Source organism: Chelonia mydas, chromosome 6 (genome assembly GCF_015237465.2).
Source record: "Chelonia mydas isolate rCheMyd1 chromosome 6, rCheMyd1.pri.v2, whole genome shotgun sequence".
In the NCBI taxonomy this organism is placed as follows: Eukaryota; Metazoa; Chordata; order Testudines; family Cheloniidae; genus Chelonia; species Chelonia mydas.
The window spans coordinates 100392942-100417679 of record NC_051246.2 but is presented as its reverse complement, the minus strand read 5'-3'; the positions used below and the strand labels follow the sequence as shown (position 1 = coordinate 100417679).

The following is a 24738-nucleotide window of genomic DNA, read 5'->3' as shown; positions in this document are numbered from 1 at the left end:
TCCTCCAAAAGTGCTTGCAATCCCTCCCATCTTGATTTAATCTGCAAAATTTATAAGGATACTCTTTAGCCAAGTCATTAATTAAAACATTTAATAGTACCAAATATAGGACAGACCTCTGAGGGCCTTCACTACATACATACATCTTTCCAGCTTGACAGCAAGCCATTGGTAATTATTCTTTGAGTACAGTCTTTCAACCAGTTAGTTATGCACCCACCTTATAGTAACTTCATCTAGATCATATTTCTCTAGTTTGCTTATGAGAATGTCACATGGGACTGTGTCAAAAGCCCTACTAAAATCAACATAGATCATGTTTACTGCTTCCCCCATCCACTCTATATCAGACAAAAAAAAAATTTAATTGGTTTGGCATGATTTGTTTTTGACAAATATTACTTACCATCTTATTATCCTATAGGTGCTTAACAAATAAATTGTTTAATACACTTGTTCCAGTATCTTTCCAGGTATCAAAGTTAGCCTGACTGGTCTATAATTCCCCGGCTCCTTTCCCCACCTCTTTTCTAAAAGACAGGTACTATATTTGCTCTTCTCAAGTCATCCTGGAATAGAAGTGGTATTTCCACCAATTTATCAATACAGAAATGCTACACATTTAAACCTAACATTTGTTAAACTTAATATGTTACATTAATGTGCAGATCCTAAATTTAATATATTTACAAGTTAAAGCTGCCAAACATAAGAAAATAGATACCTAACAGCTGGACTGGGACCTCCACCCTGACTGGTTCCAGGGAGTTTCAAAGAAGTTCCTGGGCCTACAAAATAAGAGTATTATCACTTAACGTTTGTAAATAGCCACCCTAAGGCTGCATGGTCCTTAAAGAGAATGAAGACCTGGTCCTCAAGACAGGGACATTGTAGTCCAGATTAGACCTTGTGATATTTTCTTGGGGCATCCAGAATTGTAAATCACCCTGTTCTTCTGCTTTAGCAAAGGAGCTCCCTGCCACCCATGTCCATTAGCCAAATTAACTAACTTGCACGCTGCAAATTCTAATTTTCTTTCAGATTAACTCTTGATGTACTTCAATTCCCAAATTCTCCAGAAGTATCCCCCTTAGTCATTAGTCACTTTTATTCTGAGTGCTATAGAAGTCAATACATAAATAAAATAGTGTGACCATTTTTTCATAGGCTGGTCTCTGCCTTTCAGCTATTAGAGGGTTCTCCCCTCTCTTATTCAACCAACTGTTGCTCTCCTTTCAAAAGCTCCCTTGAACTTGCCTACTGTAGATAACTACTTTTATTTGTATACACCTTGCTTAACATTCATTTGCATGATATAAACTTAATCTATTAGCTACTGGCAATTTTTCCCTAAGATGCCAGTCAGAGGTCACCTCCTTTTCAGTCCTTGTTTTAATTACAGGCTGACTATATTTTTTCATAATGACTCCTTGTTGAGAAAGGCAGATGGTGAGGAATCCTGAGAGAGACTGTGTGGAAGAAGCCAGGAAAGGGCCAGAGAGGAGACCTAGAGATGGGCCAAAGAAGGACCCTGGGGAGGGGCTAGGAAAGGCCATACCACCAACAAGCTTTCTAGGAAATGGTCCTGGGAAACAGCACAGCAGAGCAGTCTTAGATTAGGGCATACTGCTACTCACAATTTAGGATTCCAGGGGTAGGACACATATTGGAGGAAGGATCCGTGTCCTTTCCACCTCCACCAGTGCTAACTCCTAGAGAAGTGGTACAGAAACCCATGCACTGAGGGAAAAAGGATTACTGAACCCGAGTGGAAGACTGATGGAGGAATCTTGCCTTGAAAGTAGACTTTTGCTTTGGTTGAAAGGCCAAAGCAGCAGCATAAAATACACGCCAAATGAACTGCCCAGCCAGAGAGGAACTCAAGGTACCAAGTAAAGGTAAACTGTGACAGTAGATGCATCCTGATGCCAGGCTAGGTATGCTGCTATTATATTCCTTAAGAGATGTGGGCTTTACATAACTGAACAGATTTAAAAATCTATTAAACTGCTAAATTTAGTAAATAAAACTATTTTTTTTTCAGCTGAATCTCAATGTGCCTTTTACAATGCCATGTTATATTATTGAACATTTATATTCTGATAATGCCTAAAAATCAACAGTAGGTTGCTCCCTATAACATTATGTACTGTACAATTATATACTAGATGACAGTCCTGCCACAAAGAATTTACATCATTTTAATACATTTAGATGAAAGTCTGTACTTACGTGCAACTTGAGCAATGGCATTTTCATCAAGAATTATCTCTGCTATTCCCTCCTGATCTATATCAATTTCATCCACATAAACCATTTCCGTTAGAGCTCGTGTTTTCAAACTCCAAGCAGCCTACATAAGGATAAAGCAAATAAACTAAAACACATTTAATTTTAGTAGGTTTTTAACCTTTTTTAATCCCTTCATATTTTATACTTTGTTTGGGGTGAGAAAGGTAGTGATTTGACTGACTGGTTCAGGTGGCAGAATTTTGATGCACTATAATAAATACAAAATATTAGGACTGGTCTTTGGAACAAGAAATTGCTTGAGGTTCCACGGCTGGAAACATTTCCAGCCTCAGTTCCAAATCACCAACAGTCAATCTCCCCTTAGCCACACCATTACAAGAGGGGAAGGCAAATCATGGCCCTATGTACCTTACCCTAGGCAGCTCAGTGCACAGGGGAAAAGAAAATCTTAATCAGTAGGGAACAAAGTTATCAAGTAGGACTCTTAAATGCTAACACTTACAACACTATTCAGTTTCAATACAGGCAGCCTTTAAAAAGGAGAATCCAGATCTCCTTGCTTCAGAATAATCACCACTAGTAAACATGTATATTTACCGATATACTAAGTCTAACCAACTGCACAATACCATTGCAGCATTGGATGGTGAATTGGACAGGCAAACAGCTCAAGTGAACAACTTGAAGCAGTGGTGGGCAACCTGCGGCCCATCAGGGTAATCCGCTGGCGGACCATGAGACAGTGTTTACATTGACCATCCGCAGGCATGGCCGCCTGCAGCTTGTTGTTTCCAGCTAATGGGAGCTGTGGGAAGTGGCAGCCAGCAGGTCCCCTGGGCTGCTTCCCGCAGCTCCCTTTGGCCAGGAACGGCAAACCACAGCCACTGGGAGCTGCAGGCAGCTGTGCTTGCGGATGGTTAGTGTAAACACTGTCTCGCAGTCCGCCAGCGGATTACCCTGACTGGCTGCATGCGGCCCGTGGGTCGCAGGTTGCCCACCACTGACTTGGAGGATTACATGGAATAGTAAATTACTCAAGGATTTTGCTGTATGAACTGCTCAGTGTAGGCTGTTTCACCTCTCAAACCAGAGGGGAAAAGCTTCAGTGGTTAAATAGAAACTCTGGAGAACCAACATTGCAGATCCAGTTCCCTTCTTGATAACTTAATATACATGTACTTACAGGCCTAGGATGATAAAAAGGATTGCAAGATCAATCACTGACTTTCTTTCAGACATAGAACAGACTACCATAAACATCCCAGCATGAGACTTATTAAAATAATCAGGTTTATTTCTTCCCTGACACTGGCCTAAACAGACCATTAGCAAGGCATGCTTAGTATTTGCAAATGAGAAATAGCAAGGTTAATTCTTCTCTAAATGAAACCAAAGGGGTCAAACACACAAGGACAAATCTTTTTTTGAATCCAGAAACACTGGAGGGCCTGCTATAGAAGGAACCTCAAACTTTTCATAATGTGTACCACATTTTAATAGAGACTGACTCAGAGACTTTTCCTCATTTAGGAGCTGGGAGAAGAGACTGCATCTAAACAGCCAGCTCAGCCACATTTGGAAATCTGTTAATAGTAATAGGAAAAAAAAGAACAGACCAGGGCAATTTGAATTTAGCCAATTCCAATGTAATCCAGGTCTACTTTTTCTTGTAGTTTCTTAACCTGTAATTTTGGTGACAACCTTTAATTTCATTAAATATTTGCAGTTAAAAGTTCATCTCACCTTTACATATTTTCATGAAGCTCCACACAAGTATTTTATTTCCATGCAATATTCCTTTTTGATGCCTTACCTCCAATTTCAGCAAATTGCTGGTATAGACATCAGTGTAGCTGAACCATTGCCAACTCCGAGCATACATAAGAAAAGCTGCTTTGTAGTGCTTTTCCATGAAATTTGCAGCTTCCCTATTTATACTGGTACAGCTATACCAATGCTGAAAGAGGCCAATTTTAGTATCGGTAAGGCCTAGATAAATCTTCGCTCTTCTTCACCAACAAGAAGCACTAGGCAACTTCTTTAAAAAAGCAACATGCATCCTTTTGTCATTATCAGTCAGCTATTGGAAAGTTAGGGCCCTTAGGCTGTGCTTCTATGTTCAACTACTAATTGGGCATTGTATAGCCAACAATGATCTTAAAAATCACATACTATCACCTAATTACACATCAGACTTCAGATCAGAGTATTGCTTATGGCAATGCTTCAGTTATCAGAGTTTTGATCAAAGCAGCAATAGATGGTACATTACCAAATATGGAACTTAAAGGTTGCATGCATATAGGGATTTTTTTTTATCTTGCAAGACAAGAGGATGATCCACAATCCTTGTTATTTGTTAATTATACAAAACCCATAAGAGAAGTACGTACTGAACAAATCCAATGCTGGTGTGTGTATGTAACAAAGTTGGTGGAATTCCCCCTCCCTTCTCCAAAAAATGGAGATAGACTGCAACATAATCACTTCAACCCTCTGGTTAACTAAAGGAAGCATAAAAATTTTCAGATGAAATAATAAATGTACAAAAAGATGCTAAAGGTGCATGGCAAGATAGGTTTTTGAAAAATAAAATGGGATTTGTGAAAACATCTCCTTTCATATAATCTACTATTTACGCAGTGTAAAGTGATACAGGGCTTTGTTAGAACAATTATACTTGGCTACTGACTCTTCTGAAGAGAAAATGAAAAGTATACTTTTCTCCATCAAAACAGATAACTGTAACCAATTTTTTTTTTCCATAATGAAACAATTTGGTTTTATTCACCTATGGTCTCATCTTCTGAGATGCTGAGCACTTCATGACGGCCTCTGAGTAGTCTCATTCTGAATTACTTCAACTGGAGTTGCTCAGCACCTCTACTGTCTATACAAAGTGCAAGAATAAGGTAGATGCTACAATGAGGAGCACTATAGAAGATCTTAAGAAAGCAAGGTATATTTGCCCACCACACCAGCTACACAGAGAAGCACCATTTATCTCCAAATCTGATGAGCTCAAAGCCCTAATGTTTTTCTACCAAAAACTTGTAGCAGTTCCTGCTATATGTTGTTTTATTCTAATATGGAATGTGTTTTCTGCTTTTCAGTTTACACAATAAGGCCAAAATCTACAAGTTTTTAAATATATTCCATTTTATTAGTAACAACTACAGGTTTTAAAAAACAGCCTATTTTAATCCTTTACTGCAATACCACGCACAGCAATTTTCTGTTACTTCTTTCAGAATTATCCTAATACGAAATTGTAAGGATACATTAATGTAGTGGTGCTCAAACTTTCCAGTTGTGCCCCCCCTTACCATTAACGGAATCTGTCCATGCCGCCTCCTCCCCCTCCCCCCCATAATTGTACAGCCAAGGCTTCCTCAGTAGTGGAACTGGGGCTGAAGGTGGAGCTGGGGACGGAACTGGGGCTGGGGGAGGAGCTGGGGCTAGAGGTGAAGCTGGTATGGGAGTGAAGAGGAAATGAGAGCTGAGGTTGGGGGAAAAGCAGGACTAGGGGCTGAACAGGGTTGGGGCGGAGTGGGGCTACACACATAGCTGTAGATTCACATCCCTGGCTTGCCATGCACTAAGTCTCTATGTAGACAAGCCCTAAGGAATTAAATGAAACAACATCACTATACAACATGCTATAAACTATTCTCAGTGTTTTTTCAAATAGTGGTACTTATGAAATTTTTTTACCTGAGAAACTGTGAATTCACAATCAGGTTCCTAGAATGAATAAGAAAAGGAGGAGTGAACTAAGAAATGGATTCAAACAATGAAAAAACAAAACAAACCCATAAATGGAACAGCAATGTAACTAAATCAAACTACTTGATGTGACCTCTGTCGTCCATTATCCACCATTACCAGATTATTTTACTCCTCTACATTTTCAAGACCGAAGAGATGTTTTCCATAACAGAAGTAGATTTACAGCAAGTAATATCTCAGACATAGCTTGGTTTCTTGTTTCAGTTTGGTCACATTTGCCAAGTCATAGATTAAACATTAAGGGGTTTTAAAATGTAAGAATACCAGGTGAATATCCCATATACAAATATTTTCAAATGTACATCTAAATACCACTGTTAAACTGTAACTGACACTCATAAAATAAATCAGAATTTTAGGTCCAGGAATATGTAACAAAATCTTCACACGTGGCATGCATGAAGAAAAGGGATCCCAATATTTTTTTTTTTTTGTTAGCTACTGATGGCTTCATCACGAAGTTCTTAAAAGAAAATAAATATCTGCATACAAACAAGTCTTTGTATACATTATGATGGAGACTGTATTTAATTCAAAAAATACCCAAAACATTATATTTTTCAAATTAACACTATAGTACTGTCGCCACCATTTAGAGAAGGCAAAACACCTAAGGAGGGGGGAAAAAATCCCAACAACTTCAAGGCAATATTATGGCAAGTGAATTTGGGGACCTAAAACTTAAAATATTTGAAACCTTCAGAGAACATGAAAGTCATTCTAGTACCAAAAAGAATCTGTATGGATCTGGAACACCAGTGTAGAATGTGAAATACAGGGTAAGATAATAGATTTTCCAGCCCCTATATTTTCCAGCAACTATAAGAGGGCTCACTTAAATTTTCCAATGTGTAAACACAAGATTGTCTAAGTTTAGTAATAGTGCAAAATATTTAGGCTTCCGTACACTAACCCAGCTTTTGCAAATTATTGTAGAGTGAGCTGGTAGCAACAAACCCCATACCTAGATTGCCTACCATTTTCTAATAGAAAAGAATGACTTTTTTTTTTAAACTGAAAAGCTCTAACACCTCCATTATTAAACAGTCAAATTTGGTAGAAGAAAAGAGCACAAGACAGAGAAATGCCTTTTCTCTGTGCCTTTATTCTGTTCAGTTTTGGCTGAAATCTGAACTATGAAAAAAAGCCACCATTCCCTTCTGTTACTTGCCTTGTCAACAAAATTGTGGTAGCATACTAAAATAACTGAACATTAACATTGTAAACTAAGGCTGGGCTCACATTGCCAAGGCAGGAGCACCACATGTGACACCGATTAACAACAGCAGCAGACAGCTTCTTGGGGAGTGAGGGGAGAGATGGGCTGAACTCCCCTTGACAATCCCCATCCTATGTACATTGACCCAGCACACAGCCCTACTTAGCCATTCCCCCACTTCTTGGAAGTACAAGATAGGGAAGGTACTCCTCCTCCACTGGAGAGGGAGGGAGAGAGAAGATAGAACCAATCTTGCTCCTCCTCACCAGCTACACAACCCAGCATATGACTCCAGCAGCCCATTTCTCCCACTTCCACCAGAGCAAGTCTTTTTCTACTTGCTAATATAGTTAGCTGTAGCTCAAGCTGTGCTATAGTGATGAAGTTTCAGGGTTTAAATCCTGCTGATGATGCACGATTTTTTGGAGCGGGGAGGGGAACCGTTACTACTGCATATAACAACGTTTGTTTGTATCTCTTTTCCTTTTAGGAAACAAAATTAAGAAATTACTGACAAACTGTTCAAAGGATATTACTTAGGTTGCAAAATCAAACACAAAAGTTAGACAATGCCAGCAATTTCATGGTGCACGGGCTGTCAAGCTGTCTGGAGTGGTTCACAAATGTGGGTGCCAACCTCAGGGCAGACTGTTACAAACCAGGGCACAAACCCCAAACTGGTTGTGTGTTCTATAATTAGATTTCATCAACCAAGTGTCAAAATGTGAACTCCTCAACCACTATACCAGCTTTAACATGGAGTCACAGACAGTCCCCTGGGGCACTCGGGTCTATCTTGCCACCCAGGCAAGCCTGCCTTTGTGACACATGGTCCCTTACACCCAAAAAAAAAATCACAATCACTCCCAGTCCCAAAGGACCAGTCCCTTACTCTAGGTCAATTGTATCTTAGATCTCTAACCAAAGGCAATGCTTGTAGACAATCCTATATTAAACTAACTAAAGGTTTATTAACAAAGAAAAAGAACCTTTACAAAGTTAAAGCAGATAAACATATACCCACAATTGAGTTACAGTCTTAGGTTTCAAAAAGTAATAGAAACGGCTGCAATGTGCCAGCTCTATATGTCCTTTAAGGCTAAATCAAGTTAAGAAGTTTGGGAATACCTTGCTTATGCTTAGAAATACTGTCCTCTCCAAATTCCAAGAAGCATAATGATAGAGATCCTTCTGGTCAGGGATTTTTATTCCTTTCCCCCAGTTCAAAGTGTGGTGGGTGGAAGGTTTGTGCACATCCCCTCTTCATGGGTGCGGAGGGAGTAATTAAAGTATTTTGTCCACTGAGGTGCCAAAATCGTTTGTCTGGTGTCTATAGTCCTTCTGTTGGGCAGCAGATGACACCTCTTGTGGTAAACTAGTATTTCACACTTGGTAATGTTTCTCTCCTGATTAGTTAGGTTTCCAGCTTCATAGCAAATACTTTGATAGTTACAAAGCAAACAAACACTTAAATATTAATTAGAATCCCTGGTTATAAGGTTTCTATGATAAAATCCCCCCAACATTCTCTGATAAAAAACAACATAAAAATCTGTGTTTTTCCATGATTAAAATGAAATGCTGAACTGAGGTTTCCCTAGCCACAATACAGTGGAACCCTGCTTATCTGATTTAATTGGGATCGGGGCCAGATCGGATAATCAAAAATTCAGATAACCTGGAGAGCTTCAACCCCTGGTGGCAGGGCTCAGGCGGTCAGCCCCAGTTCAATTAATACAGAGAGCCAGAAAATGGAGGCTCAGATAAATGGGCTTCTGTTTTTATTTTTGCACATAATGTAAAAACTAAAGATTCTCTGTATAAAAATGCAAATTCCACATTTTTCGTGAAAAACAGATTTCTAGGATTCCTGCTTATAACTTGGGTGTGATGGGGGTGTACCAGGACCTTTGATGTCTCCTGCAGGAGGCCTTGCTGTCCTACCACACCCCAAGCCAGAAAAGGAGCAGTAAGGGTGGGTCCTCCAGGTCTCCCTAGAAAGTCTGCAGGGAAGCCGCCAATGGGAACACAGCAGGCTCAGATAACAGGAGCTGTTGGGGCTGAGCAGATCAGTTGCTGGCTGGGTCCAGAAGGGTGAGGAAAGACTGGACAGCTGTGAAACTGCCCAAGCAAGGAGGCCTGGGGGAGACCCTGCGCAAACAAAGAACAGAAAACTTCAGCCTTGAGGTAAAGGTGAAGCGGAAGGGGCTACATGCGAAGTGGCTCAGGGAATAGCAGCAGCAGCTATTACAGGAAGCAGCTGCTACTTATAGGGTCCTAGGGTTGGGACGTGGAATAGTGGTTGGGCCCAGGTTCTCCCCACCAGTCACTGGCCTGAGCCCTGAGAAGGGGTTAAGCCTTGTTTAGAGACCCAAGTGAAGGGCATAACTTAGAGTCCCAGGGAGAAAGCTCCGGCCGGGGGCACTGCTCTATACCAGGGCAGACATGGACTTAAAGCTCAGAAGGCACTGAGGACTGAGCCCAGAGACAGGGCTAAAGACTTTAACAAGGACAGACCCTGTTGAACCTTTTACCCCAAAAGGGATTTGTTTGTGCTTAGAGACTGTATGTGACTTGGCTGGAGGGCTGAGCCACTAAAGACCCACCTGACGAGGTTAACAGCTGTCAGGGGGTACAGAGAGAGTGTGTAGTTTCTCACACACACACAAAAAAACAGGAGGTGCTCACAAGAGGTGAGTGCACACCATCACAGTGGGATACAGATAATGTGAGATTAACAAATGCAACAACTCAAAAGCTTTAATAAAATCCAAACACTAAACAGATCTCTATAAAAGTAACACTCATTTTAACAGTACTAACACACAGGTGAGCTGGACTGATTTCTAACCATGCATTTGTCAGTGTTCAAGTGAGACTGAAGGGCCTTGGCAGGAGCTGGCATCTGGAAATTACAAACAAACTGTTCAAAGGCTATTATTTAGATTGAAAAATCAAGCACTCAAAAGTTAGAAAATGCCAGCAATTCAGATTGCATGGGCAACTTTAATTCATCCCCCTTGTGTATATGCATTATGATGCAGTCCTTAATTATGATCATTGGGTGATGGAGGGATGGTGTCCAGGGTATGACTCTCCATTGTGTACTGAATCAGACTGCTTGTAGGATCTGTGTCACCTGCTCTAGAAGTTGTGCTTAGAAAGCAAGGCAGAGGGCTGCAGGAAGAGAAACTATTTTCTTGTGATTAGGACAAGTGAATTCCACACAGTCAGTCCTAGTCCTGGCTGTCCCACAGACTGACTGCCTGTGTAATGCTGAGCAAGTCACTTTAAACCAGACATTGGCATGTGGCCACTAATGGTACATTCCTCATTTGTTGGATGTCCAATGTCAGACAGGGCCCTGATAAGCAGAAATGCAGCACTCTGAACTGCAGATGAAGTCAGCAAAAGCTGTGGATGCCCAGCATCTCTCACTGCAATGCAGTGTGGTCTGGAGGAATCATACTGCAATGTTGCCAACTCTTGCAATTTTATCACAAACCTCCCAATATGTGATTTTTTTTTTTTAAAGCCCCAACTCCTAGAACCCTATGTTTACATTAGAATCTCAACTTACTTTTTAAAAAAGTTTTTAGCTCTCATGACAGTAGAGAAAGGTTGAAAAGATGTGACCCAAGTCACATTAAAGGCTCAAAACCCAAAACGTAACTAAAAAGAACCCTGTCATAAGGTGGCTGTCCCCCTTAAATGAAAAAGGTCCAGCAAAATAGGTGCTCTTATTTTGGCCAGTTAAGAGGGTAGGGTTATAAAGGTTCAGGTAGCAGCATGGAGAAAGTCTCTGAAAAAAGCTACGGAAGGTTCCTGGGGGAAGGCTGAAGGTAAGATAGCAGCAAGCGAGGTCTGCTGGACGACCTCCCCAAGCCAGGGCTCAAGGCAGAAGAGTAGCAGAGGGAGTTGTCTGCTGATTCCCAAGCCAGAACTGAGCACTAAAGGCATTTGAGCAGTGGAAGATCCTATGTGCCTACAAATCTGAGAGGAGAGGTTAATGGAACAGGGAGAGTGATGGATGACCTTCTGAGGATGAGCTCCCAGCACAGAGGCTGTAGGGGAGCAGGGATGCACTCTGGCTGGGATGGCTGTCCTGGCATCCAAGGACCAAGAGGACCAAGGAAGATGCCAGAGTGCGATATATGCTCCATCAATGGACTAGATGTCATCTAATTTTAAGGAATACGTGCACTGGGATGATAAATGGACTACATTTGGGGTCTTCTGTTATGGATTATTTGCACTAGGGTTTTTTATGATAAAGCTTCCCCAAGGAGGGGCTGTGTTGAATCACAAAATCCTGTTTGGAATCATTTGGGGCTGAAGCGGTTCCTGTCTCTTGAATACTTGACTTTGTTTAGGATGCAATGTTCTTTTAATAGGTACTAGTCTTCTAGATGCTACTATATAGTTTTTATTCTAATAAAAACAAGGACATTGAGGTTGGTCCAAGTTGTCCTTTATTCATCCCATTGTGTGCATTATAGCTTTGCTGCTCAAGTTTATGTTAAGTATGAGTGTGGTTGGATAAGTGCCTATGTTGTGCTGGGAAATTTGCACAAGCTGTATATAAGGGGTGTGTGCTGCAGTGAGGCGCTGTGTTTGGGGTTATTTGTGTGTGGTTGTGCAGGTAGTTGTGATTTGCATTTGTGGGGTTGTGCAGGGAGAATTGTGTTTTGTTTAGGGGTGTAGGTTACACGGGGGAGCTTGGGATGATCTGTATGGATGAAACCAACCTTTTGAAGAACTGTAGCTGTTGGACCAAGTAATCTACCATTTATGCAATCCATCATCTGTCCATCTCCCTCATATCACCAACTTTCGCCAATGAAATTGTAGCATGGAAATTAGCTGTAAAATAAGGGTCATGACTGGCTGAGTTACTGCTGATATCACAATGATTTAGGACTGTTGGCCAGATATAGGTCTTACTGTTTTATTATATATAGATATGGGCTACTAGAAAATGGTTTCAGAGCAGTTGGTGATCCTCCATACTGTGTTGCAATAGCAAACAAGAGCAATTTTAAGGATACTGTGGCAGCCCTAACTCAAATGCCTGGATATTCAAGTTGTGTATCTTACTCTAGGCATTATTTGTTAACATTAATTTAGGGTCATCCAAAATATTTCCTATATAAGAGCATTCATTATGACGAAGCTAAATGAAGCTACGAGAGTTACATTCCCTCTTATTTTTAAGAGAGTAAGGTTGACCAACTACACATGGTAGGGTGTATACACTGCCTTGCCTGCACTAGAGTTATAGGATGTGTTGGCTAATACATTTAAGTTGGCTAACTAACATTTAAGCAAGCAATGGAACTTATTAGTCATTTCCATTCATGGAAATGACTAATAATAAAAGGTAGTGTAACAGAATAAGAGTGGATCCTGCAGTTTTTACTCATGTACGTAATCCAACTGAAGTCAATGGAACTAGTCACCTTGAGTAAAGACTTGTGTGAGAGGACTTGCAAGAATAAGCTAACAAGTGGCCTGGTCTTAACAACAAAGGGTCTAAGTTTGTCATCTTTTACACATCTAATCCCCTCTTGAAGTTGCTAATGTTGTAAAAGTATAAATGAAAGAAGAATTCAGCGCAGATTTATAAACCCTTGAGGGCATTTTAAAATGACAGTTACTGTGTGAAATCAATCCATTTTGAGATAAAACTACCAGAAAGAGCTGTTTTTATAAAATTAAACCTCTAATGTAACATCTTAAAGAAAGAGGAGAGCCTCAAACACTGTCTGGATAACTATTTGACGCTTATAACATGCCTGTATCTACAGGCATGTATCAAATTTAAGGTAAATATGAATTGATATGTGCAACATACTGTGAAAAAATCAGTGTATACTGAAAATGCAGGCCAAATTGCTACTGGCATCACTGTAGATGTACATCGTCATAGTGCAGGGAAATGATTAAATGAATCACTAATATTTATCTTTACATTTAGTAACCACAGCAATTTGTGTCAACAGTTTATTTCAGCTGAGGATGCTTTCAGAAGTGCATCTCCATGTGAACATGTTAATTATATGTTTACTCTGACCTTGTTAAAAATCAGCATACAAGTAGCTAGGTTTAAGGTGTTTTAATTATTTAGCTATTACTTCATTTCTATAAAAAAAAAAAATCAATCCCATAGGAGTAACAGCACTGAGGGTCAGGGGAGGGAAGTATTTTAAAAAAAAAAAAAAGACAGTTTAGTGAAAGCACGAAGTCCTATAGTAGAGCATTAAATAAGTTTTTTAAAGCAGGACATTCATTACACATCTATTAACAATTATACTATTGAGCCATTTCCCCTCCCTCTTAATAGCTGAATTACATGTTCACAATTAGTACATCTGTGCTGATTTAGTGCCTTGAATGTGACACATGGAACACAAAGAACAGTAATCGGATTAGGCAACAAATCGGGACAACAAACAGACAGCAGTAGAGAGAGTGTTCTCTCTGTCACGCTACTACTACAAATATGGAAGCCAAGGTCCAATTTCTTATGGTAGGAGAAAAGGTTGTATTTGGCATTAATGGTTCATGCATTCATATACCCAGCATGTTGTAAGAGTTTTATTGGGAAGTCATCCACTGAATTCTTTGGAGACTTCTTAAATAAGTAAGTAAAAATACAGTACATATCAAAAGAGAATCTGTTTAAGGGAATCTTTTAAAACTCGAATTCCTTGATCTGATTTTTTAAAAGTTGATCTAGTTACATTTGGAATCAATTTTAATGATTAAGTCTTTAAGAATTGGTTTACAATGCCAATATAAAGTATTTAGTATCGTTGCAAGAGAAATTCTAGTTCATGCATGATTGGCTGAAAAATTAACGTGATGCCTCAAAGCTTAATGCTTTAGGCTCATAAACTTCCATTGACATCAATTTCAGTGGAAGTTAGGAGCTTAAATACTCTTGAGGATGTGGGCCATAGTGATTTAACCGTCTAAGTCCCATTTTTAAGTCAGTGGTACTTAAGCACTTTTGAAAATTTTACTACTCAATCTTTTGTTACATTATCACCTACTGCTTTTCCTGACTCATTCAGTACACCTCATTGATAGGTACTCAGGGAATGACTCAGGACTGTGTATAGGATGAGGCTATTGTTTTTAGAACCCCTGCCTCATTTGTTGTAAAAGTTGGAAGATGTGCATCCAGTGAGTCAGGGACTGCAGGAAAAGAGATGAGGGTCTTGAGGCTAAGAGTTGAATGCCACCCTAGGGAACTGGATTCTGTCCCTTTCTATGATTCTCCTGGCCCAGAGTTCCTATGTGATGTTGAGCAGCTCGCTCAAACCAAACTTTTCACAGGTAGTTATTAATTGTATATTCACTTCTGGGTGCCCAACATGAGATGTCTGGGGCTTGAGCTGCAGAAGTGCTGAACATGCAACTGTAAACAAAGTCAATGGGAGCTGTATATTTGAACATAGCTATAAAAATGCTAAGCTCTCTGGATATTAGGCTCTGGGCATCTCAACTTGGTCAGCAAAAACCAATGGACAATTTTGACCATACTTGCTCTGTGGTTTAGTTCCCAACTACTACCTTACCTCACAGGGATGTTGTCAAGATAAATTCATTAATGTTTTTCAAAAACTCAGATTTTATGGTGATGAGCACCATAGAAAAGTATTCAGTACAGGTTTTGGATGGTGTGGGGTAAATAATGCATGAGGCCAACTGTTGAATAATAAGGATAAAAAGAAATGCTCTTTTTTTAATTACTGAACATTAGAATAAGCATGTAAAGATGAGTAGATGTTTGAGTAATGTGCACCCCTTAGAGTTCTGACTTCAAAGATTCTCATACTTTGATATCTGCTCTTCTGAGTGTCTTAGAAAATATTAACTTTTATTAAATGCAGAGTAAACAGATTTGCGTATGTGAATATGGTTTCCTTTTTAATCGCTTACTTTCAGTAGGCTCGAAACAATACGTAAAGTTAGACTGAGTTTAAAACAAAAGCGCAAATAAGTTAATATGAAAATGCAGATTGAGGCATACTAGCCCTTTTCCCTCTGACCTGAGCCAAGCAGAATGAACATATGACAGATTATCTCACATACCTTGTCAATCTTTTATTGGACCAAAGTTCTGCTGTTGCAAGGTACAAACTTTTGAGCTACACAGAATTCTCCTTCAGGTCTGGGGAAGAAAGCAGAGTGTCTGAGCTAAAGACTGGTACGCAGAAGGGGCAACATGTTGGAGGAGGTCACTTGCAATGAAATGGGAAATTGGGGGTTAGACTGTTACAAATAAAGGGTTTGAAGTGAGCAACTAAGGGTAGCAGGCAGTGTGATATACTGCGAATTGTTGTAATAAGCCATAAAAATCCGTGACCCTATTAAGTCCATGGCTTTTGGGGTCTGTCTAGCGGAGTTATGAATTTAAGTTCCCTAGCTCGCCTTTTGAAAGTGTTGTGCAGATTTCCTTTGAGGACAAGTACTGAAAGATCAGATATGGAGCAATAGCTTTGTGAAAAGAGTTGGTCCATGGGTGATATAGTATCTTCTTCTTCTATCACTTTTTCTCTCTGTAGGCTCATTAGAGAGCACAATGATTGTCTGGTTTCACCCACCCAGTTGTTGTGGTGTACCTCAACCAGTGCATAAAATGCCTCATGTTGTGACAGATGTATAGGACCCAGGAACCTTGAAAGGTGTGTTGTGAGGGGTATTGAACACCATAGCAGTGGAGATATTTCTGCAGGTTTTGCATCTGTTTTGGCAGGGTCTGGTGCTGCTTTGAGTTGGTGGGTCCTTGTATGTGGGGAGCTTGCTTCTGAAGATGATGTTGGCAAGACTGGGGAGATGTCTGAAGGTCAGAAGAGGGCTCAGGAAAGTCTTCTTTCAGGATGGGGTTCCCATCCCAATTGTAATAATTTGATACCCCATATGGGTTCCAGTGTGGGCTAGCAGGTGACAGTGAGGGATGTGTGATAAGTGGGTTTCTTTTTCCTGTACCGAAGCAGGTTCTCTTGGGGTATTTTGGTGGCTCTTTGCATTATGTGATCTACTTCTTTCATAAGGGTGCCCCCGTTTAGTGAAGGCACTTTTAAATGTGTTTAGGTGTGTATCCCGGACTTTCTCTTAGGAGCAAATTCTGTTTTATCTAAGGCCTGGCTCTAGATAATAGGGTTTGTTTTTTTTGGTGTGTCTGGTGCGGTTGCTCAAATTGTGGAAGTAAATGTGGTAACCAAGGACCATCATGACTACAATGACACTGCAAACGTGACATATCAAGGCTTGGATCAAGAAGATGACGATAAAAGTGCACTAACACAGTGAGGAGAAAGACACTGTTTTATAAATCAGAAGCAGAGTTGTAAAATATCAGGCAGGTAGCCAATAAAAGCTAATACTAGCCTTAGCTTCTTGTGGATTACAATAAAAGCTGCAGAATCTGAGTCATGCTGAGTAGATAGCACAGTAATTGGCAGACAACAGAGAAGACAAATCATTTAACATTTGTCTGCCTTCTAGCATTAACTATATCAAACACTTTAAAGGCTAGTCTTTATGCACACAGAAAGTGGCTTCTTAGTGAGATTTCAAATGTAGAATTTTTGATATGGGGAGTCTGACTCAAGTTGCTACAATGAAGAATCTTGCCTGTTTAGTTTCTTTTTGTACCAATAAAGAGATTTTTATCAATACTCCTATACCATCTGTTAGTAGTTCCACCTTCTACATGGGCTGTCAGATAAGATTGTCAGAGGATTGCCATCATATTTCTGACTCATAAATACACCATGAAATACTGTGCACTCTACAATCTTTCTGAAGAAATATGCTGACCAAGTCACATTAAACTAATTATTGCAGTTTTTTAAAGTCTATGAATTTTTAGTATTGATTTCAGTTATACAAAGTGTTTTCCACAGAGACTTAACTAAATACATAGTACATATTTAAAAGACAAAAAATTAATCTGAGAACTAAGAGCATCAGTCAAGGAGAAATACAGTTCACTTTAAAAAGCAAGCCATTCCTGTTTAAATTGAACTTTTAAATGAGGATTCCTCAAATAATTATATAGCAGCAACAGTGAAACTGACTATATGCAAAGAATTGTCAAATGTACAAATTTGAGAGAATTCCATTCACTTTAATCCTCCAGCTAAAGCAACAGTAGTTACTTGTGGCAATAAGTACATTTTCAGACAGAAGTGTAAATCGTACACTGGGACTTATGCTATATGAAATCAGTTATTTTAAAAGGTGTTTCCACTTTTTTCCTTGTGTGATTTGAAATAGGTAGCTTAGCTTTATCCAGTTTGCAAATAAAAAAAGTAATTGATTGTTTCTAGATCTATACAAAGTTGCCTTCATTGTCAATTGTCAAAGCTATGACATTAACACCAGCTGGTACAAACAGTGGGCCCTGACCCTCCAAATAGCACATCTGAACTTTATTCATGGGAGTAAAGATATGTATGAACTTAAGTGTTTGCAAGATTGGGTCCATGCTCAATATCTGGATGGCAAACATACAGCAAAAACCCAGCAAGTTAAGACTAATGACTCAGTTGATAGTCTTCAAATACTACCAATATCAAACCCCTGCTGTGCCTACACTGTCCTCTACACTGCAGCTTCCTCTAAAATTAGAAAGTTTAGATCTTTCTCTCTTCGAACTGCTATTTTTCCACTTGTTCGTTCCACTTGCCACTGCTGTCCTCTCATGCTAATATCTTATTTGCTGCCTTCTCCTCCTCCCCCCAGCCATACTGCTCCTAAACCCTTTCTCCCAGCCCATGATATATTATGCTCCTTACCCTATTTCTTCTGCTATGAGCTGCTTTCCTCAGTTGGTTCTGCAATAAGCTCAGCAAAAGACAAAGTAACTTTTCAGCAAAATTTCTGCAGTCCCAAGGAAAAAAAAATATCACACTGCAATGCTTGTATGTTGGAGTTCTACAGTACACATTAAAAAGCTCCCTATATAATAAATGAACAAACTTTTTATATTCAGACTGGTAATGATTTGGAAAACTTCTCAGTTTGGCACTTTAGATATTTATAAATGAATAACACTGCTGCAGCGTGTTAATATGGTACTATTAGTATTGTGGTTGCACCCTAGGAACCCCAGTCATTGTTGAGGGCCCCATTTTGCTAGGCATTGTACAAACATAAGATGGTCCCTGACCCAAAAAGCTTACAATCTAAGTATACATACTGCAAACACACTTCAAAAAGCTTGCCTTATTTATGATGTGGAAGACCCTGCGAAGAACAGCTCTGCGGATGTCTAGTGCATGTACAGCAGTAATTAGTGGAAACCATGAGATTACAGCTTCAAGCTTTCTCTGAATGTCCTTTCTAAGTAAAAGCTTTTTTATTTGTTCCTTGGGGCTTTTGTGTGGTGACTTAGGGCTTATGGTATGAATAAATGTTTTCAAATATCTAGCGTAAATAAGTGCTCATCAAATCGTATACCTTGTGCAATTTCAGTGGTTGCTCCTTGAGATCCTTTGCCTTTTTTCCCTTATGGGGAAGGGTGAACTCTCAAGCTCTTAAGAGAAACTGAAGCGTAGGACATTTTGTGAGAACTAAAATCTTCCCAGTATATCTTGTCCAGAGACAAAGCCCATCTAGCTGCTGTTCTCCAAGAAATAATAGCAATAATGACCTTTACATAAAATGATATTTATCCAGGATGAAAGTTGGAGAACCCTCTTTTTTCATGCAACATGTATAACTGAAGTGTAAACCTTGAACAGCATACTGAACACTTAGAGTTAATACCCATTCAGATGAAACAAATTGTCAGTTCCATGTAATTGATTATTGAACAACAAATTCAAATATACAGTCCCTTTACCAGATATTGAAGACTAGCAGGTATATCAATCTTAGTTTTACACTTCTGCCAATCACAATAGCATCTGAGCACTTTTGACATACAATTAATATCAAAATCCCTTGTGCATTTCATGATGTCTCTAGTACTGATCCTGTAAAAGGAGAAGAACTCTGCTTAGGCTGGGGGAGTTTTGAGATGGACTGGATTTGGGGTGGGGGAGAGATAAAGGGCCACAATTATCTTATTGCTATTACAACATATATATTTTAATTATAGAAGTACCTTTGTCTCCTACTTCACTACTTGCTTTGGATTTGGGGCCCTAAAATGCATATGCCATCTCATGCCACTAGAGGAATAGATGTCCCTTCAACACTGATTTAGAGTAAATCTGTGGGGGCTCCACTGCCTTCTCTAGAAGGAAGGAAAGATTTCAGAGAGGTCAGTAGTAGCTAGCTCACTTTTGTTTTTTTTAAAAAAAGCATTTTTGTCTTAATAGGGAGGCTTAGCATCAAATGAGGACAACAGATATACATTCAAGTTTGATTTTTGTTCTTGCTCAGTTCTGATCAAGTTAATAGTACTTCTGGGAGATCTACTAACAAGCAATACGTAAGAGCTAGCTAACATTACTTTGCAGTGCTGATGTTGTGTTGGTCCCAGAATATTAGAGAGACAAGGTCAGTTAGGTAATATCTTGTATTGGTCCACCTTCTATATTGATTAAATTCAGTCTAGGTGCCTCCAAACTGTCTAGCAAATGTTTCTGGCTGATGCAATTTATTGGTTTACACTCCCTCCTCTGTCACTGGGAGACAGTCATCCACTTGGAACAGCTATGTTTGGAAGGCCAGGGTGGCAACGGACAATAAAGCAGAGAAGCTGCCCAAGCCTCCCTTGTAGGAATCATGGCTCCCCAAGCACCGATGCTCATGCACTTCCTCGAGCAATCCAGTCCCAGGCTGGACTGGAGGCAGGAAAGGGATGATGTTGGGGGGCCAGGGGAAAGCCGGATGCACCAGGTGTAGCTACAAACCCTACTGCGCGGACACACTCCGCTCACCCCGAGTGAGGGGGGCGCTGACACACACTTCCCGGCGCCCGCCCACTCTTACCCCCGCTCCAGCTCTCTCGTGAGTCTGAGTCCTCAACCTCCACCCCGCCCATCGTTCAGGCAGCGCCCCTACCCCCGCGGCCGGGCCCGGTACCTGGTGTCCGGGGGATTTCTCCAGTAGCTGGGAGCAGAGATCCGCGCAGAGCTGGAACTTCCGCCTCCTGAAGTAGCTCCAGGCCTGGAGCAGCGGCTCCATCTCCAGCCCCATCCTGCCGTGCGGGGCGGACTCGGACCCGGACCCGTCCCGCACCCAGCGCCGACCGGCCTCCTCCCCGCAGAGCTGGCGTCCCTCTGCCAAGCAACGCCCGAGCCGGGGCCTAGCAGGAGCAGAGGTGGCCAAGCAGCTGCCTGAGAAACAGCGCAGCCCGGTTCGCTCTGCCCCGGCCGGCCCGAGCCTGCCCTCACGGTGAAGGCCTGGGGGTGGCTCCCGCGGATACTGCAGCAGCGGCTGCTCCTCTGGGGCACAGTCTCGCTGTGTCCATCAGGGGCAAACTCTGCTCTCCCCTCTCCCGGGCCCGGTGGCCTCCCTGGCCAACCCTCTGTCCAGGCTCGGCCCTATCCCCCCAGACACCAGCGGGCTGCAGTACTTAGCCGTAAGGGTGTGGCAGTGCCGTCTCCCTAGACTCCCAAGGGCTCACCCTAGAGGCAGCGCCGATAGTTGCCAAATTAAACTGGCGTTCTGCCCCCCGACTAGTCCCTGTGGGGTGAGTACAGTGAGCCATATCCCCTATCAAATGAGCGTGGGATAGACGCCCTGATACTGCAGACACATGGTAAATTTGTAGTCAGTGGGGCAACTCCTCCTCTTAAAATTAAGCGTATGTGGTAGCTGGAGTGGAGCTTTATTCTGTATATCTGTTACCAAACTCGTTCAGTGTATCTTTATTGTGCCAACTCACATATTCAGGCCTTTCCTAAATACAAATGTTATACAGATTTAACTAAATGGGTTTTACTTTAGAAACTGATGTAGTTAAATCAGTGCAGATTTGGTGCAGATCAGGCTTTATTTACAATACTGTAAATCTAGAGTAATCCAAGGGAGTGGATTTGGGACCTGCTGCTGCCCCATTGAAGTCAGAGGTAAAACTTTTATATTTATGTTATTGAGAGCTGGATCAGGCCCTTAACATTGGTAACTGAGAGCAGAGTTTGGTTGGGTTGCTAACCAGTCATCCCAAGAATCCCAAATTTTATTTTTAAAACTGTCTTCTGTATCATACCATTTTCCATTTATGATATACTAAAACATTTCCTCTCTTTACTGAGGACTAGTGGATTCAAGGATTTCCACTTCTGTGTTAAACAGTTTGGCCCAAGAGAACACTATAAATATCAGTTTTTCTACATAATATTATATATAGCAGTACAGTTCTTAAGGTTGGAGTGGATTAAATTTTACAGCAGAGCTCTTTAAGTGCTACGGATATGAGAGTTCAATTTAAAGAGGTGTTCATCACTTGCTGTTACTATTCACTATGGTGGGAACTCAGCACTTCTGAAAATCTGGTTATGATTGTCCTTACCTGGTTCCAGGATTCCAAAGTATAAGAACAGCAAAAAAATCATGGAATCACACTGTACTTCCAAATGCTAAGAACCCAGTTCCATACTCCTCAAGAAAAAAATCTTCTGAAGACAGTGGGAGTGCTGGTTACAAAGAGTACAGGCTTGGGCCTACTGTGAGCAGCTGTGCTTTCTCTGCCTTGGAGCTTTCACCGGTTCCTTTTAGATTTGGCAGAGAAAACCAATCAAGAACTAATTTCAGATATTGTAGTGGTGGAAAAAAGTTGAAATGGTAATAATTATGTTATGGTGTAAGGTGTTAATGGTGGCCACTAGTCAAATACCAAAAGTTAATTAGTGTATTAAGCACACTTCATTCAAGCTGAATGAGGGAGCAATTAAATGCCTCATTGTTAGTGAGAGCTGAAAGAATAGAAACCACTTCCCAAGGCATGGACCAGCCTGGCAGAGTTTGAGTGAGGGGGTGGTGGGGATTGATTAAAAATATAGGGCCAGGGCATTGATTGGCTGCAGCTATTTGTCAGAAGGAAAAAAAACAGCAGACAGTGAGAGAAATGTTGAGATCTTGGCTCTGAGAAGGAGCAGAGACAGAAGACCAGATCCACATAGGGACTGAGGTGCCTCAATCTGAGGTTTATGTGCCTAAATCCTAGTTTTAGGCAGTACTGTGATTCATAGATTCATAGATATTTAGGTCAGAAGGGACCATTATGATCATCTAATCTGACCTCCTGCACAACGCAGGCCACAGAATTTCACCCACCACTCCTACAGAAAAAACCTCACACCTATATCTGTGCTATTGAAGTCCTCAAATCGTAGTTTAAAGACTTCAAGGAGCAGAGAATCCTCCAGCAAGTGACCCATGCTCCATGCTACAGAGGAAGGCGAAAAACCTCCAGGGCCTCTTCCAATCTGCCCTGGAGGAAAATTCCTTCCCGACCCCAAATATGGCGATCAGCTAAACCCTGAGCATGTGGGCAAGATTCATCAGCCAGATACTACAGAAAATTCTTTCCTGGGTAACTGGGATCTCACCCCATCTAATAGCCCATCATAGGCCATTGGGCCTATTTACCATGAATATTTAATTACCAAAACCATGTTATCCCATCATACCATCTCCTCCATAAACTTATCGAGTTTACTCTTAAAGCCAGATAGATCTTTTGCCCCCCACTGCTTCCCTTGGAAGGCTATTCCAAAACTTCACTCCTCTGATGGTTAAAAACCTTTGTCTAATTTCTAGTCTAAATTTCCTAGTGGCCAGTTTATATCCATTTATTCTCGTGTCCACATTGGTACTGAGCTTAAATAATTCCTCTCCCTCTCTGGTATTTATCCCTCTGATATATTTATAGAGAGCAATCGTATCTCCCCTCAACCTTCTTTTAGTTAGGCTAAACAAGCCAAGCTCCCTGAGTCTCCACATGGCTGCTGCCTAACACCGTAGATGCCTAAACTCAGCACCTGATTTTTTTTTTTTTTTTTTTTTTTGCTGTACAAAGTCCTGAGGCAGCACCTGAATTTCTACCTCAGGTATGTGCACTGTTGCCTCACAATAGGCATGAGTAGGACTCTACCAAATTCATGGTCCATTTTGATCAATTTCATAGTCATAGGATTTTAAAAATTGTAAAAATCATGATTGTAGCTATTTAAATCTGAAATTTCACTGTGTTGTAATTGAACTGGTCCTGACCCGAAAAGGAGTTATGTGTGGGGGGATGTGATACTGCTACCTTTACTTCTGCACTGCTGCTGGTGGTGGCGCTGCCTTCAGAGCTGAGCAGCTGGAGAGCGGCGGCTGCTGGCTGGAAGCCTAGCTCTGAAGGCAGAGCTACCAGCAGCAGTGCAGAAGTAAGGATGGCATGGTGTGATATTCCCATCCTTTTGCACTGCTGCCTTCAGAGCTGGGCCCTCACTCAGCAGCTGCCACTGTCTGGCTGCCCAGGTCTGAAGGCAGCAGTGCAGAAGTAAGGGTGGCATGGCATGGTATTGCCCCCCTACTTCTGTGCTGCTGCTGGTAGGCTGCTGCCTTCAGAGCTGGATGCCTGGCCAGCTGCTGCTGCTCTCTGGCTGCCCTGCTCTGAAGACAGTGCAGAAGTAAGAGTGGCAGTACTATGACCACCCCCCAAAATAACCTTGTGACCTCCTCTGCAACTCCCTTTTGGGGCAGGACCTCCAATTTGAGAAATGCTGGTCTCCCCCGTGAAATCTCTATAGAATAGGGTAAAAGCATACAACGATCAGATTGCACAGTCCATGACACATTTTTCATGGCCGTGAATTTGTTAGGGCCCTAGGCATCAGATAAGCACCCAGGTGCCTAAGCCCCCGTGTGAGCCATAAGCAAGAGAAGACAGGTGGAGGAGTGCCTGTCTTCCCAATGGGGCTTGTTCCAGTAGGTGTGCTCTAAGAATACTACAAAATGGAGGAGGAGGTGGGGTTGGTGCCTATATCTTTTATCCTAGTGATTATTCACCTGTAATATGGGAGACCAAGGTTCAATTCTCCCCTTCTGCTGAAGAGGGAGACAGGATTTGAACAGGAATCTCCCACCTGACTGCTCTAACCCAAGGGCTGTAGAATAGTCTGAGGCAGGTGAGGTTTCCATCAAATTTTCCTGTTGAATTATTAGTTATTATATTAACTAAATATAAGTAATATATTATTAGTTATTAGAATTATTACTTGAATTATTGGTTATTGAAGCAGGAGGACTGGACCCTGGGTCTCCCCCTACCCAGGTGGCTAATCTAACCCTCAGGCTATAGAGTCATTCTCTCTCTGTCTGTCTGTCCCACACAATATTTATATAAAGAAGAATAGTGTGATGCTTTCTGGGGTACCCAGGGTTTGAGGCACCTCACTACCACTTGTGCTTTGTATGAGGAAGCCTTTACTGTGCCTACCATGGGTCAGCTCCCTGACTCTACTGGCCATGGGCAACATAAGTGGTCCACTGACCACTTATGCAGGATAGCAATAGGT

The 24738-nt window shown here is 41.2% G+C and overlaps 1 protein-coding gene across 3 annotated transcripts in view; it reads right to left on the bottom strand.

Moving 5' to 3' along the window:
* Positions 1-21891, bottom strand: part of TTC8 (tetratricopeptide repeat domain 8) — a 64202-nt gene extending 42311 nt beyond the window's left edge. Inside the window, exons 1-4 of one of the 3 annotated variants that reach the window (XM_043547828.1) lie at positions 21744-21891; positions 5968-5997; positions 2233-2353; positions 725-788 (exon numbers count right to left, since the gene is read on the bottom strand). In XM_043547828.1, coding sequence (XP_043403763.1) covers positions 725-788; positions 2233-2317 — 149 coding nt within the window. In that variant the 5' untranslated portion in view covers positions 2318-2353; positions 5968-5997; positions 21744-21891. Of the gene's footprint in view, positions 1-724; positions 789-2232; positions 2354-5967; positions 5998-20311; positions 20902-21743 lie in introns of those variants that run through there. The other 2 variants (XM_007055926.4, XM_007055927.4) reach the window with 2 other exon arrangements.
* Positions 21892-24738: the final 2847 nt, after the last annotated feature.